Raw genomic sequence first — 13,178 nt, 5'->3', positions numbered from 1 at the left:
ATACTTACTAGGCTTTTAAATATAGGAAATAAGTTCGATAACTCACAGTTCGAAATATTACCATTTTTGATGGAACGAATTTTGATATACAACTACCGATAGAAACAAAGAAAATTAAACCTTATATGAGTTAAAGATCAATAGAACGTTTCTCGAGATAGTAAACCAACCATTGAAGCGAAGAATTTGGTACATCAACGTAGAGATAGCACGTTTTCTGTATCTGTTATTTCTCTGCTTACCAAAGACAGTTCAATTATTCTAACAAACGATACCCGTAGGTACTAATGAGTAGGTACTGAAATATTAAGTACTAATCTTACAACTAAAAAGTGGCTTGAAATCTCAAGTCCAAACTTTTTCACTTACCATCAGTGTCGAGCCAGGCCTACACGGACGTAACATTAATTTCTAACGACATCAAAAACGTGTCTTACCGTATGCTGAGCATCAGATTAAAACTTTGCAACTCCCTAGAGTATTAAACCACGCATGAACAGTTCAGTTATCAGTAATCGATTTGCTATGTCGAGAAACGGTTCCTTCAGCTCGTGGTACCCCTTGGAACGACTTTTGTCGCCTCCCAACCCGTAGGAGTCGTTCTTAACGCGGATCAAAGTCAGGGAAATGGCCTTGATTGGTCGGTTGATTTTGATTCGGCTGTAGTAGAACGCAACCCCGGCTAAGCTGGTACACACAGGCAACGTCGGCCGATCAAGACTCTGTACACGCTCCCCGCTCACAGTGGGGAGCCGGAGAATGGCATTATGGGTAGAGACCTTCCCTCCCCTTCTCTCGGAGCCTCTGGCGCGCATTGTCTGGCAGCCATATTGGAATAACAGCCAACCCCGTCGTGATTGGTCCGTTTTTTAACGGGGAACCCGTCGCTCGGCACAATACTTGTCGTGGACGTGGTTAAGCAATGCCTTGCCACGCGATAGACTATCAGTCGACTCCATGCTGTGCCTGCATCAAAATCATCTGGTGGTGCCGGCTGTTATGATTACTTCACGAGCGCGGCTCGTAGAACGCATCGAAACCACGATGACCGTGTTATCATGAAAGAAAAACCGCTCGACGAGTCGCATTCGTCCGGTTTCATTCGACTTCCGTGATTCTCTTGCGCAGACGATGACGGTTTCCGGTACCTAGAAACCCAGACAGAGTCTTCGATCGTGTGCGGAGGCCTGTTATTTCGAGTAACGTCCGCGGAACAATCAATGCCCTCTTCCGTCGGAAAGTCTAAACGTTTGTACAGACAGTTCAAGCAACAGAGACGCATGTTACCTCGAAACGAGTGCGGTCGAATGGTGTAAGGTGCCCGGAAGTTTCCTCCGTACGGTGCTGGAACCTTGCTGCATTCCTTCATCTTGTCGTTGTCTTCGAGTGATGTGTACAGTGCAAAGTCAGGGATCGAAATACTCATTATGGGCAATTTAGTGACGTACACGTAAAACTGTGATGTAGTTGTGATCGTTTTACTTATTAGTCGCATTGTGGATTACACGTATTACGGATTGCATTCTCTGAGGTATGCCGAAGGAAACATTATAATTTGCTGATTATAGTAACGGATACGGTTGAATAGTTGTGTAACACGTTATTTAAACTGCCACTTATCACAGCTACCGATTTCGCGATAGATGTCTTAGATATTGTTGAAAACAGTTTGTTCCATATTCCGTTCCGCGAAGTCTGGATAGTGTTTATTCAGCTATTCATTCATGTACTCGTTGATCTGGTAATCTACATCGATTTTACGCTAAACTTACATGATATATTGTAGTATATAAATTCGGCTTCCGCTGAGGGAAAAAATGGCGAAGGGTAAGGACCTCTCACTATTTGATAAATTTATTTCGACAACTGATATAAATGTTAAATTTCATTATTTTTTCCCCTAGTGGAAGCTGAGTTTGCTCGTGAGGGTACATACATATATCGTAATAACGGGTAGCTCTTGAATATATTCGTGGCGTTCCGACGGCAATGAATGTGCTGGTACGAAATTTCGAATAGTAAACGGTGAATACAAGGAAATGCAATTTATTAAACACAAGTTTATAGACTATTTAATTTACTGAAATTGTTTCGAACGAATTTGGTGATATTTAACTTTGAAACTCGATCCAAACTATGCACCAGATTTTGAGACCGTTCAAACACCTATGTCATCGTGTTCGTACAACAGGTTTGAACAAAATAAGATTCTCTGGGGTTTAATGGTCCTAGGCTTTGCGAATTTTATAAAATTCGTTTGCAATTATACATAGAAAACAGATTTGACATTATACTATTGATTAAAAGGAAGATCCACCTTTCAAGTTACAGAGTAGTAAAATTTAAGAAAAATATTAATATTTTTTTCATAAGTTTATGCATGTTGATATGGTGATTACATTTTACAACGTAAACCAATGGTTGCAGTATAGCAAATTTCTAATTACCGTAAAATGCGTGATTATCAAGTTTCTTCATATAAATTTAGGTGTTTTGATAACAATGCTGGCTGACGACAACAGCGAAAAGAAGAGAATTTAACTTACTCGTTACAAAAAGATTACCCTTTATAATTTGCCTGAACGTCAATCGAAAAATAAGGAAAAATTCATAATGAACGTGGACTGGTATTTTGCTTTTACGATTTATCATTTTCTTTTTATGTACATTTTTAACGTTGTTTTAACAGCCAAGGTAGCAATTTCTGTTCTGCATTTCAAGCACTGCTTTACAACAGTCGTCCAAAATGGCGTTCATTGGTGGATGCGCGTTTCCGAGTACATATCCCTGAATCTCGATCAACATTTAACTCCTACATGATATAGTATTACTGTAACCAACCATAATTTTTATTTCTACTGCAAAATTGTCTCGAACAACCAATAATCGAAAAGCGTATTTCAATAATGTAGATCCAGGAATCCATATTTATACAAATTTCTATCAACTTCGCGACGATCTGTGAGCTCGATCCTGTAAAAGGGTACAGTTTGAAACAACCTTCGAGCTGACCGGTCAATATATTCTGTTAAACGAGGTTTGACGAAACTGTCCGGCATCGTACAATAACAATAAACGCAGGACCAAGAATTAATGGTCGTAATCATAGCTCGAAAGGTCTCTAAAATTCCATTTACTGACCTATCCGAAACTTTTAAGAAGGATGCGATTTTAAATACAGTTAAAATAATAAAAGATCAAGGGCTATATAAGGGTAAAGCTTATTATCAACGATTATACGAAAATGTTCGTTCACTTTGGTTTGGGCATAAAAAGTGAACCCATCAATGCATTGTTTCAATTAATGCAGGGCGGACCATTATCATTTAGCTGCTCCACTTGCTAGCATTGGCATCATCGATAACCCCAAATGTAAATGTAACCAAGAGCAGGAAACGCTTGACCATGTTCTATGGCAGTGCAAGCTATATAATGAACAGAGGATAAAACTTATCCAAAATCTTTCTAGAGCAGGATTTCAATTGTTGCTTAATAACTGAAGCGAATATTAAGGCGTGCGTATATATGATAGCCTTTCTAAGTCTTCGTTTCTTTATAATGCTACTAACGTCCTCGTTATACCATACAATATACTCTGTACTATGCATTATGTCGTAATAAATCTCATAAGAGCTTTCCTAATAAAAAAATTAAAAAAAAAAATCATAGCTCGAACCGTAGTCGTGCCAAGTGACGCTGGACGATATAAATACGTGCACCGTTCGCCATATAGGCAATCGGTGAAAATGAGACGTCAAACGGCGTTAGAAGCATGTCGGCGTGGCGCATTGTCACCCCTTGTGTTGAGAGAGCCGCAAATAAGATTTGCCTCGATATATTTATCATCCGTAGGAGGGGGTGAGGGGGGCGAATAGGACAATCGTGCTGTTGCATTCACGTCGAAGGATTCTTTCGGTTTCGTATCGTCGAGGACCGTTCGTGGTACGAGTCACGAGGAAGTAGGATGGTATTAGGGGCGACGGAACGGCCTGGTACCTTTTTTGATGTTTCGGGCCGAAGGGTCACTGGTCCAAAAATTTTGTCGAGTAACGCAGGAATTATTATCTGGGGAACGGCCGCGGGACAGGGATGCTGGAAAGAAAAGAAAATGGTCGTTAGGCGCGCGCGCGAAATATGAGAAATGATCTGTCGACGTTCTCCCCGTGTTCCGTGAAAAAGCCAGCCGCGAGTTCAAAGAAGCCGTGGAATCGGAAAAGATTGAGAACCACGCCATTAGATGCACCGTGATCGAGCGGATTCTCCTGCGCCGCCGTCGGATTTCAAGCCACGGAGAGGATTCCATCCCCGAGAGACGTTTGCTTTTCGCTTAGCGTTTTATGAAAGTATGCAACAGCTCCGAACGTTAATCGCGAAGAAACGAAATTCTGGTGTACTCGGACGATCGTGTTTCTAGATACAGTCGGAATTTCTACATCGATTTTTACGATTAACTTCGAATCGAACGTATCTAGATTTCGGTAAAAGTCACTGGTTTTGGGAAACGTTATTTTCTGTGGTAAAGTCGTGTTACTTTGATTAGGAGTAAATCAAAACTTTTCGAATGTTATTTTTCTCTCTAGGAAACTGCATAATCAATGTTTACGATTACAACGACGATTTAGAAATCTTTCTATCCGATTTCTGTCTGAGAAGGTAGATACAATTTGTATAGTTTTCTTCTATATTTATGTAACATATTTAAACTTTACTGAGGCAATGAACAAATTTTCTACAATCCTTTAAAATCAATTCGATTGTCGCCACATTCGTTCTGTTCAATTAATTTCGCAACTCTGATTATGAATATCACATTTCAGTTCTGATATTTAAGGGGTCATGATTAGTTAGAAATTTTCAAAAAATCGATTTTTTACTTTCTACATTTTCTTTAAGTACAACATCTCGAGAATATTCTGCGCAAGTTTCAAGGCAATTCGATTAAAAATGACAGAGTTACTGGCGTTAAGAAATGAACATTTTGTATAAGTGGTAAGCTTGACTTGAAACTTTAAACGCGTTTTTCTCGAAACTACATTTTTCAAATTGATGATCAATATTTCTCGAAAACTACTGTGTCGATTTACATGAAGCCTTTCGCGCCTTATTTCAAATCAGAAAAACTTGTCCTTGAACGAAGGATTCTTTTGTTCGTTCCATACTTTTTTTTTAATTGACTAAAAACGAGTGATTTTTTAGGTGTAAATCGCACTTTTTCAGGAAAACGTCCGCTATTTTGTTCCTAATCAATATTTCGAAAAACGCCACGTTCAAGGACAAGATTGGTTCTTCCATCACATAAATCTTACTGAATTTTTAATTTCAGATGAACCGTTACGAAGTTACAGTAATCACGGCAGACCACTTTTTGTGCAGAGACATCCGGGAGATCGCTCACCATTTATTTACTAATAAATAGTTTTAAATAAAAAAATTACCTTATAATCTAGAAACTGCAATCATTGAAACACAAACACATTTTTTGAAGAAGGTTTTATAGTTTTCGAGAAAAAAATTCCTAAAGAACACTCTTCTTTCGGCCTTCTGACTGAGCATGACCCCTTAAGACAACCATAAAATAAGTAGTTGAGTATTTCTTGCGCTTTTTACAGAGTTAACGAAAGCTTTATACTTTCTTCGGTGGAGTGGGGTTGGGGGTAGGACGGAGTGCTCGGTATTCCCAAATTAAAGGCGGCCATTATCGCGCGGTCGGCCCCGCATTTGGACCAGACAATGGCCGCCACTACTAGTTAATGTAATAGCCATTCCGAAGGTGCGATCTTCCTTTCTGAAGGTACCGCACTGACGACCAGCAAAAGAACCAAAAGCCTCTTCTTCTTTTGTCGACCCGTCTGTCGTTCAGTTTGACCGACCTGTCCGCATCCGAACAGTCTTCGAAGAGTTATTATTTTATGAGATTGTTATCTCTAATAACATCGTACCGCGGGGGAGAAAGGAGGGAAGATGATTTCATCTGTCGAAATATCCGAGGTCCGTCTTAAATTATTTTTTCTTTGCTCTTTAAGGGCCACCCTAATTAGAGAGAAGGCAATGTTCACGAAAATTTCGCTCGAGATTCAACGACATTCTCAATTCCGGAATAACAATTACTGTCAAGATATCTAACGGAATTCTCAATTTTTTTCCAAAGTATGAATTCGTGCCTCTAAAAGAACAGAAGAGTCGGCAACATATCGCGAAATTTTTCGAATTTTATGTGTTAGTTAACATGTTGAATTCCGAGACTATTAATATTGGAACATAAACCGGTAAACCTCCACAAAATAAATGTCAGAAGTATAATAACAATTAAATAATTTTATGTAGCATTTTATTCTTATACACCCTGTATAACGAAGATTTCACTTTGGCATTGTGGATGAAACTTATAAAAAATCCTCCGTCATTCGTCGTGTTAAATTCTTATTCGGTATTGCTTGGTATTGAATTTATAATAGTCAAGGGTTTAAAGAAAAAAAAGAAATACAGAAATTTCTGCTTCAGTGCTGTGCATTGCGAATAACGCGTTGCGTGGTTGGAGAGTGACGGAGAAGCAAACAGTCCTGGCCAGGTCGCGCTCGGAGCGTGCGTAAGGGATGAAGTAGGGTAGAAACGGGGACGCGCGATTGGCCGTGGGGCGGGAACATCGGGGGGTTGTTCAGACCAGCAGGTGGATCTTCAACAACACCCCTTTGTCCCTCAATTAGTTACGTTTTTTCCTTTCCTGTCCCTCCTCCAAAATTTTACCTGTCCGTCGGCCACAGTCAGTTCTCAAGTGCTGCGCCCCGAGATGGACAGTTTTAGTCGAGTCACAGTGAATCCTGTTTAGTCGAATCATCCTGGAATGATTTTTATTCGGAATTTTTCGAAGCCTACGTAGAACAGATTTTCGGTAGACATTTCGTGTTTTTAAATCAATATCGTTGTACACGATCGAGAGTGAGCATTCTAGTGTGTCGGTAACATATGACTTTACGTGCAGTTCAGTGACATTCGAGTGCGACACTTTGGCATGGATACTGTTGAACTAAATCTTCGAAACGGAGTTTTCTGACCTGATGTGAGCATAAAAAGTATACATACAAGCAATTAAGAATACTAAGATAGTCTTTTTGAAAGGAATCAAAATTTGGTATTCGATACGAAAAGTGTTAGTTTTTAATTCACCTACATAATACCACGAACTTACCTCTGTTTCTATTTACAAATTATGATATTCATATCTAAATATATATTGATAATTGCGTGCGACAGACAATGGTCTGTTAAAATGGTAGAATGTAATAGCTGAAATTAAAGAACATAGCCCAGAGTGTACCATACAATCCTACGAACAATTAAATGGTCTCAAGTGATCCTCAAGAATCGAGCTTGTACACGCGAACCTGTTTACGCTTACTTATGTTTCATCAACTGTTAATTTGATCGCGTGCATTCTCTCCGCGAGTTATACAACGAAAGTCGTCTATTAGTCCGGAAAGGTTGAGATATGAGTAATTCCATTTTTCACGTTGAACAGCGGGTTCGCCTTCGTATTTTTTCTTTTTTTTGCAAATACCTGGAGATTTCATTACATCGGCGCGTGTGTGTTACAGGCGAGTATATTCTCAGTTCCGGGAAACAAGGAGGGAGCTCAAGTACCGCGGCCGACGAAGACGATCAACTTCTACGAGACGCGTCGCTGGATTTAGAGAATCACCCCTTGGTCGGATTAACCGATGATGCTTTGGGATTAACCGACACCTTAGAGCTCGAGAATGATTTTCCTTCGGACTTACTCGGAGGCGGTCTCTTAGGAAGTACCAGTGTCGAAGGTCTCCTCAATAACGACACTCTCGGACTTCCCGACGGATTCAATCTTGAGGAAGCGCTACAACTTGTTGGCCTCGATGAGGCTCAAACAGAGGTACGTTTCACGTTTAACAGTATTTTCCGTGCTAACACCATCCAGTTTCGGTTTTCAAATAACACCGATCAATAGATTCCGGATGTTTATGCAAATGCATATTTTTATAGAAAACGGATAGAGCAATAGGATCTGAACAGAAATATGTTTTGTGATTAGAGAATTCTGAAAATATATTTTTTATTTTGCACTTTTTCCATAATGCATATGTTTTTATGTTTTATAACTTATTGCATATGTTATTTGCCCTGTATATATATTTCGTATTCTTAAAAAAAAAAGTTTCTCGACAAATCAATTTAGTCCATCAGGAAACTATCGCACTATAACTGTAGATTATTATTAAATGTTGATAACGTAAACATATACATCGTGGTAATTATAGACAAACATCAAAACATACTTGTATAGACTTCTATATAACACATAACTCTTAACAGCTCAATATCTCGAAAACTATGCCATCGATTTTAAAGTTCTTAGTCTTAAATTGCATGATTCTGAAGGGCCTTTCTAACTACATAAACGTGAAGTAGTTCCCCCTTCCCCTTTGAGGAGGGGTACCTTTGTAATTTTAAATGGAACCCCCTATAAAACGTTACATATTTAGATTCTACAGGAAAGAACAAATACATTTTGTCTGAAATATTTTTTTGTCAGATATTTCCATGATGAGATATAACAGTTTGAAGTTTCGACTTGTAGGTACTTACTAGAAGCGCTCGGAAATTGCGTTATTGAGTTATACGCGCTTGAGTCCTTTGCTTATTCGTGAAGAAATAAAATGTTCTTTAAATTAAATGTTCAAAATGTCCACCACGGGCATGTAAACATTTATTTACTCGAAACATCAAAGTTGTTCTAACATTTTTTAACATTTCGGGAGTCACTGAAGCGTCACGTATTCTTTGTTTCGTATTCTCTTTTGTTGAACTCGAAATTTTTAAATTCCTCTGCATAAAAAACTACGACATTCTTTGCTCCGTGTTTAATCTCGTATCGTCGTGAAGGCCACCCGAATGTAACACCATATGTTGACTGCATCTCGCACCTCTTATTTTATAAAGACAATGGTACCCGGTATGACCCGAAAACCCGGTTTTACCGTACTTTCCCTTAATCATCTTAAAGCTCTCCTTGAATCATGTTACATTAGCCAAAAAATTTGACGATTTTACAGCTAACAGTAGAATAATCTAAGCTGATCAGTAGACTACGGATTTTTATGCAAAATCACATTTTAGAAGGTTTTTCATAAAGACAAAAGTAGGAAGTTCTTTCTTCCTTTAAGTACCTTATTGGGTTGAAAAGAAAATAGAAAACTCGTTGCACCTGACGAAAGTTTTGTCCTTCATTGTATTTCACAGAGACTTATAGATTATAAATGCATAAAATCCGCAGTCTACTGATTATGTATCGTGGTCCACCCTGAATTTGTAAATTCGTAGAGTTGCTGCAATTTAGGATAGCTTTTATATTATTATTTCCATACCACAGTCCTTCACAAATGAAACAAAGATATATTCGATGCATATTTTGGAGAATTAGTCGATAAAGATACAAATTTGCTGAAGCTTTGCAGTCTAATTATTTTCATTGTTTATATAATTGTAATCATTATTTAATATTTTTGCTTTCTGTAACCAAATTGGGCATACACCGTAGGAGTAGAATAAGAAATTAAACATCAGAGTAATAAATGATTCTATTTGTCTTAAGAAGAGACAACTAAATGAACTGTTGTCAGACAGGTGTTCGTTCGTAAGAGAAAATAAGGCGGGAACTGGTCATGATTTTTCGTGAACACTTGTCATTAACGAGACTGTGACGTGACATGGATGATCGTAATGCAAGGCATACTTACGTAGGAAAAGAAGCCGGAAGTGAAGAAGAAGAAAGACGACATTGCCGAAGGGCCTACAAGTGCAAAGGGCGAGACGGCCGTTACTACCTCAAGCAACGTCGAGGTCGCGAAGTCATCCAGGTGCGAGGATCCTGAGACTGGCGACATGATTCACACACCACAATTTCATCATCCCCATCATCCGCACCATCGTTCCTTCCAGGTACGTACCATATTTGTTCTGTTGTCCTTAGATGATCACCGTCGCGACACACAGTGGGGTATTTGGCCAGAAAAGCTGGCCAAAACCCCAAATTTTATCTTTGTTCAAAATGAATGAAACTTTGTCCCTATGTTCCTAAGAATGAATAAAGGTAAACTGCTATCTTGGTTTTTCGAAAATAGCAGTGTTTAGCAACAAATTGAGGCTTTAAAGTCAACAATTTTTGTGCTCGAAGGAAATGCCAAGAAACCTAGACTAAGAAAGTGATTTATTACAAGTGTAGTGTTAAGGAAATGCAATAATAACATATGTAGGATATAGAGGAAGGTATGTAGAGTAATTTAGCACCTTGTTTCCTTCATTTTTTTGTGTGGTTTTGATAAAATAACAATTTGAAAACAGTGTTTTTTTTTCGTAAAATCAAGTATAAAACATTGAATTACTATTTTACACCCCAAAGCACCCCTTTACTTTTAATATATTTTTATCCTTGGACATTGCTTTATATATTTCTTGAAAAATTAGTTGCTAAGAGGTGCTAAAACTACAGTTCTGTTCAAAAGTATCTCCTCACTTGTGCACTAGTGAAAAATTATTGAGATTCAATGTTCCATAACTTTGTTAATATTCGTCGGAATTTGTTTAAACGAAAGGCAAATTAAAGCTTAAACCTTCTACTTTTTTATTATTTCGTTCGATTTTATTTAACTCGGTTCCCCACAGGTAAAATCTTCCATTATAAAGAGAGCCTTCAAATTGTAAAATTTTGTTCATATTTGAGAACGGATGTTCCTCATAGACAACAGTGTTCGGAATTTTGCATGTATTTCAGAAATAATGATTCTTTGCCTTCAAAACAAGCCAAACTGCATCTACAACGGAAGTTTTTTAACGAAGTTATAGTCATTTACAGAAACGCAGGCCATTGAACGGTGCCATGCACGAAAGACATGAAACCATAAAGAGGCAGGCGTTTCTGTAAATGGCCATAACTTCGTTAAAAAACATCCGTTTTGGATGCAGTTTAGCTTGTTATAAAGGCAAAGGATCATACGATGGGCGTATATTGTATGATTGATCTGATGATGGGGTAATTGAGGTATGGATGATAGATCGATGAAGGACAGACATATCATAAGCAAGAAATACTGTCTGATGAAGAATCTTGCACAGTATTTTCTGACGAAAATTAATTCTATTATATATTGCAAATAAAAAATATTCTTAAAATATATATTATTTTATATATTGTATACCATAAATCAGAATGTTTATGATCGTAGATACAATTGTTTCTGTAAATGGCCATAACTTCGTTAAAAAACATCCGTTTTGGATGCAGTTTAGCTTGTTATAAAGGCAAAGGATCATACGATGGGCGTATATTGTATGATTGATCTGATGATGGGGTAATTGAGGTATGGATGATAGATCGATGAAGGACAGACATATCATAAGCAAGAAATACTGTCTGATGAAGAATCTTGCACAGTATTTTCTGACGAAAATTCATTCTATTATATATTGCAAATAAAAAATATTCTTAAAATATATATTATTTTATATATTGTATACCATAAATCAGAATGTTTATGATCGTAGATACAATCGACCTGCGTGCATCCACCGCTGTCAGTTGATTGTTAACCTATTAAGTAAATTTCGTCTGTCAGTTCCTGACGATTGAAGTTTTTAGTATATTATTAATTTTATTAGGACTACGGTTCGTTGATAACCTTCTATTATGTGTATATATTGTACCATATGTATATGTATACATATCTTACCGTACACAAAACATTTGAAAAATATAGGTTTCCTTTAAAAGGCTGCATCTTTGTTAAACAATATAGATCTTCGATGAGTTTTGGTTTATTTTAAAGACAAATAATCATAATTTCCGGTGGTATATATCAAAATTGCAAAAAAAATATTGTTTACACTCCGTAGCACTTGACAAACATCAAGGAAAAGTACAGTTTGGCACACTCCTATTCAAGGGTGAATTTTACCTTCTAGACAACCATTTTAGTAAAATTTATTTAAAGAACCAAAAACTAGAAAGTTCAAACTTTAAAATGGTTTTTGTTTCATCAACTTTGGATGAATAGTAACAAAGTTATGAGATTTTGAAGATTGAGTAAATTTTAAAATAGTTTTGGCCAGCTTTTCGGGTCAAAAATTTTCTAAAAATTTTAATCACGTTTAATAGAGTTTTTTATTTTATTGTTCACACAAAGCATTGCTTCAGAGAGCCTTATCATAATAAATGTCTGTTTATTTGCTGTCTCTCTAAATTAGTTTATAAAAATTTAAACCCTCAGCGAAGATCACAATCTACCTACAACATACACGTTATATATTTTCTAAACGTTCAAATCCGGTTTAAAATATTAAAATACATTCATGTGGTATAAATTTGTTTATACTATTCAATAATTCATTTTTTGTATTAAATGCTGTATACATGTCAACGCAAAAAGAACAGCAATTTATAATGTAAATATTAATCAGTTTTAGTTGGGAAAATTACAAAGCAAATTGTTTTATTAGAAATATCTTGTTCGAAACGAGTTGTTTTCATAACATGACAGTATAACAATTTTCGTTTCATTAAAAGCATAATAGGGAAATGTTAAAATAGGTTCTCATCACAATTCGGTTCTTAATTTCTCAGTAGTAATTTAAAATAAAGTTGCCGTAGTATTGATAGTAGATAATTAAACAACTCTGGAAGCACATAACTTTGTGGGAATAATAATTTTGTAAACAATTATTTAAAAAGTTCTATTGTGTATAACGAAAATCGGTTTTTTATCAAGTTTTATTATATAAGTAAAAACATTTTGTGTGGTTTTATAATAACGATGATGCGACCGTTCATACAGAAAGTTTGGTATTTGTACAGTTATGTGTTGGTAGTGTTGGTACCTATGTATTTCCGATTTAACACGACAGTTAAAGTGATCTTCTTCTTAAAAAGTTTTTTCCCCTCTGAAACTAGTTTTCAACAGACGATAGTTGTATGTCATCGTACAAGGAAATAGCTCGGTTATTGCAGATAGTCATAAATTCAACCATTTCTGGTTTTCTTTATGTAGTTTTTGTTTTTTTAAAAGTGAGCACTAGAAGGTATTCGAAAATATTGCACTACAGACAGAATGGTTTTGTAATAAAATTCAAGAGTCTGTTTTATATGTAACTCCTTA

The 13,178-nt window shown here is 36.8% G+C and overlaps 1 protein-coding gene across 1 annotated transcript in view; it reads left to right on the top strand.

The window, feature by feature from the left end:
• Positions 1–13,178, top strand: part of LOC107193405 (nuclear factor erythroid 2-related factor 1) — a 203,242-nt gene that overhangs the window by 111,176 nt on the left and 78,888 nt on the right. The window contains exons 4-5 of the mRNA XM_015582846.1: positions 7,593–7,903; positions 9,772–9,969. Of these exons, the coding sequence (XP_015438332.1) occupies positions 7,593–7,903; positions 9,772–9,969 (509 nt within the window). The remainder of the gene's footprint in view (positions 1–7,592; positions 7,904–9,771; positions 9,970–13,178) is intronic.

The sequence above is a fragment of the Dufourea novaeangliae genome, unplaced genomic scaffold (genome assembly GCF_001272555.1).
Source record: "Dufourea novaeangliae isolate 0120121106 unplaced genomic scaffold, ASM127255v1 scaffold22, whole genome shotgun sequence".
Lineage (NCBI taxonomy): Eukaryota > Metazoa > Arthropoda > Insecta > Hymenoptera > Halictidae > Dufourea > Dufourea novaeangliae.
The sequence above is the reverse complement of the archived record's forward strand: the minus strand, read 5'-3'. Positions and strand labels throughout refer to the sequence as shown.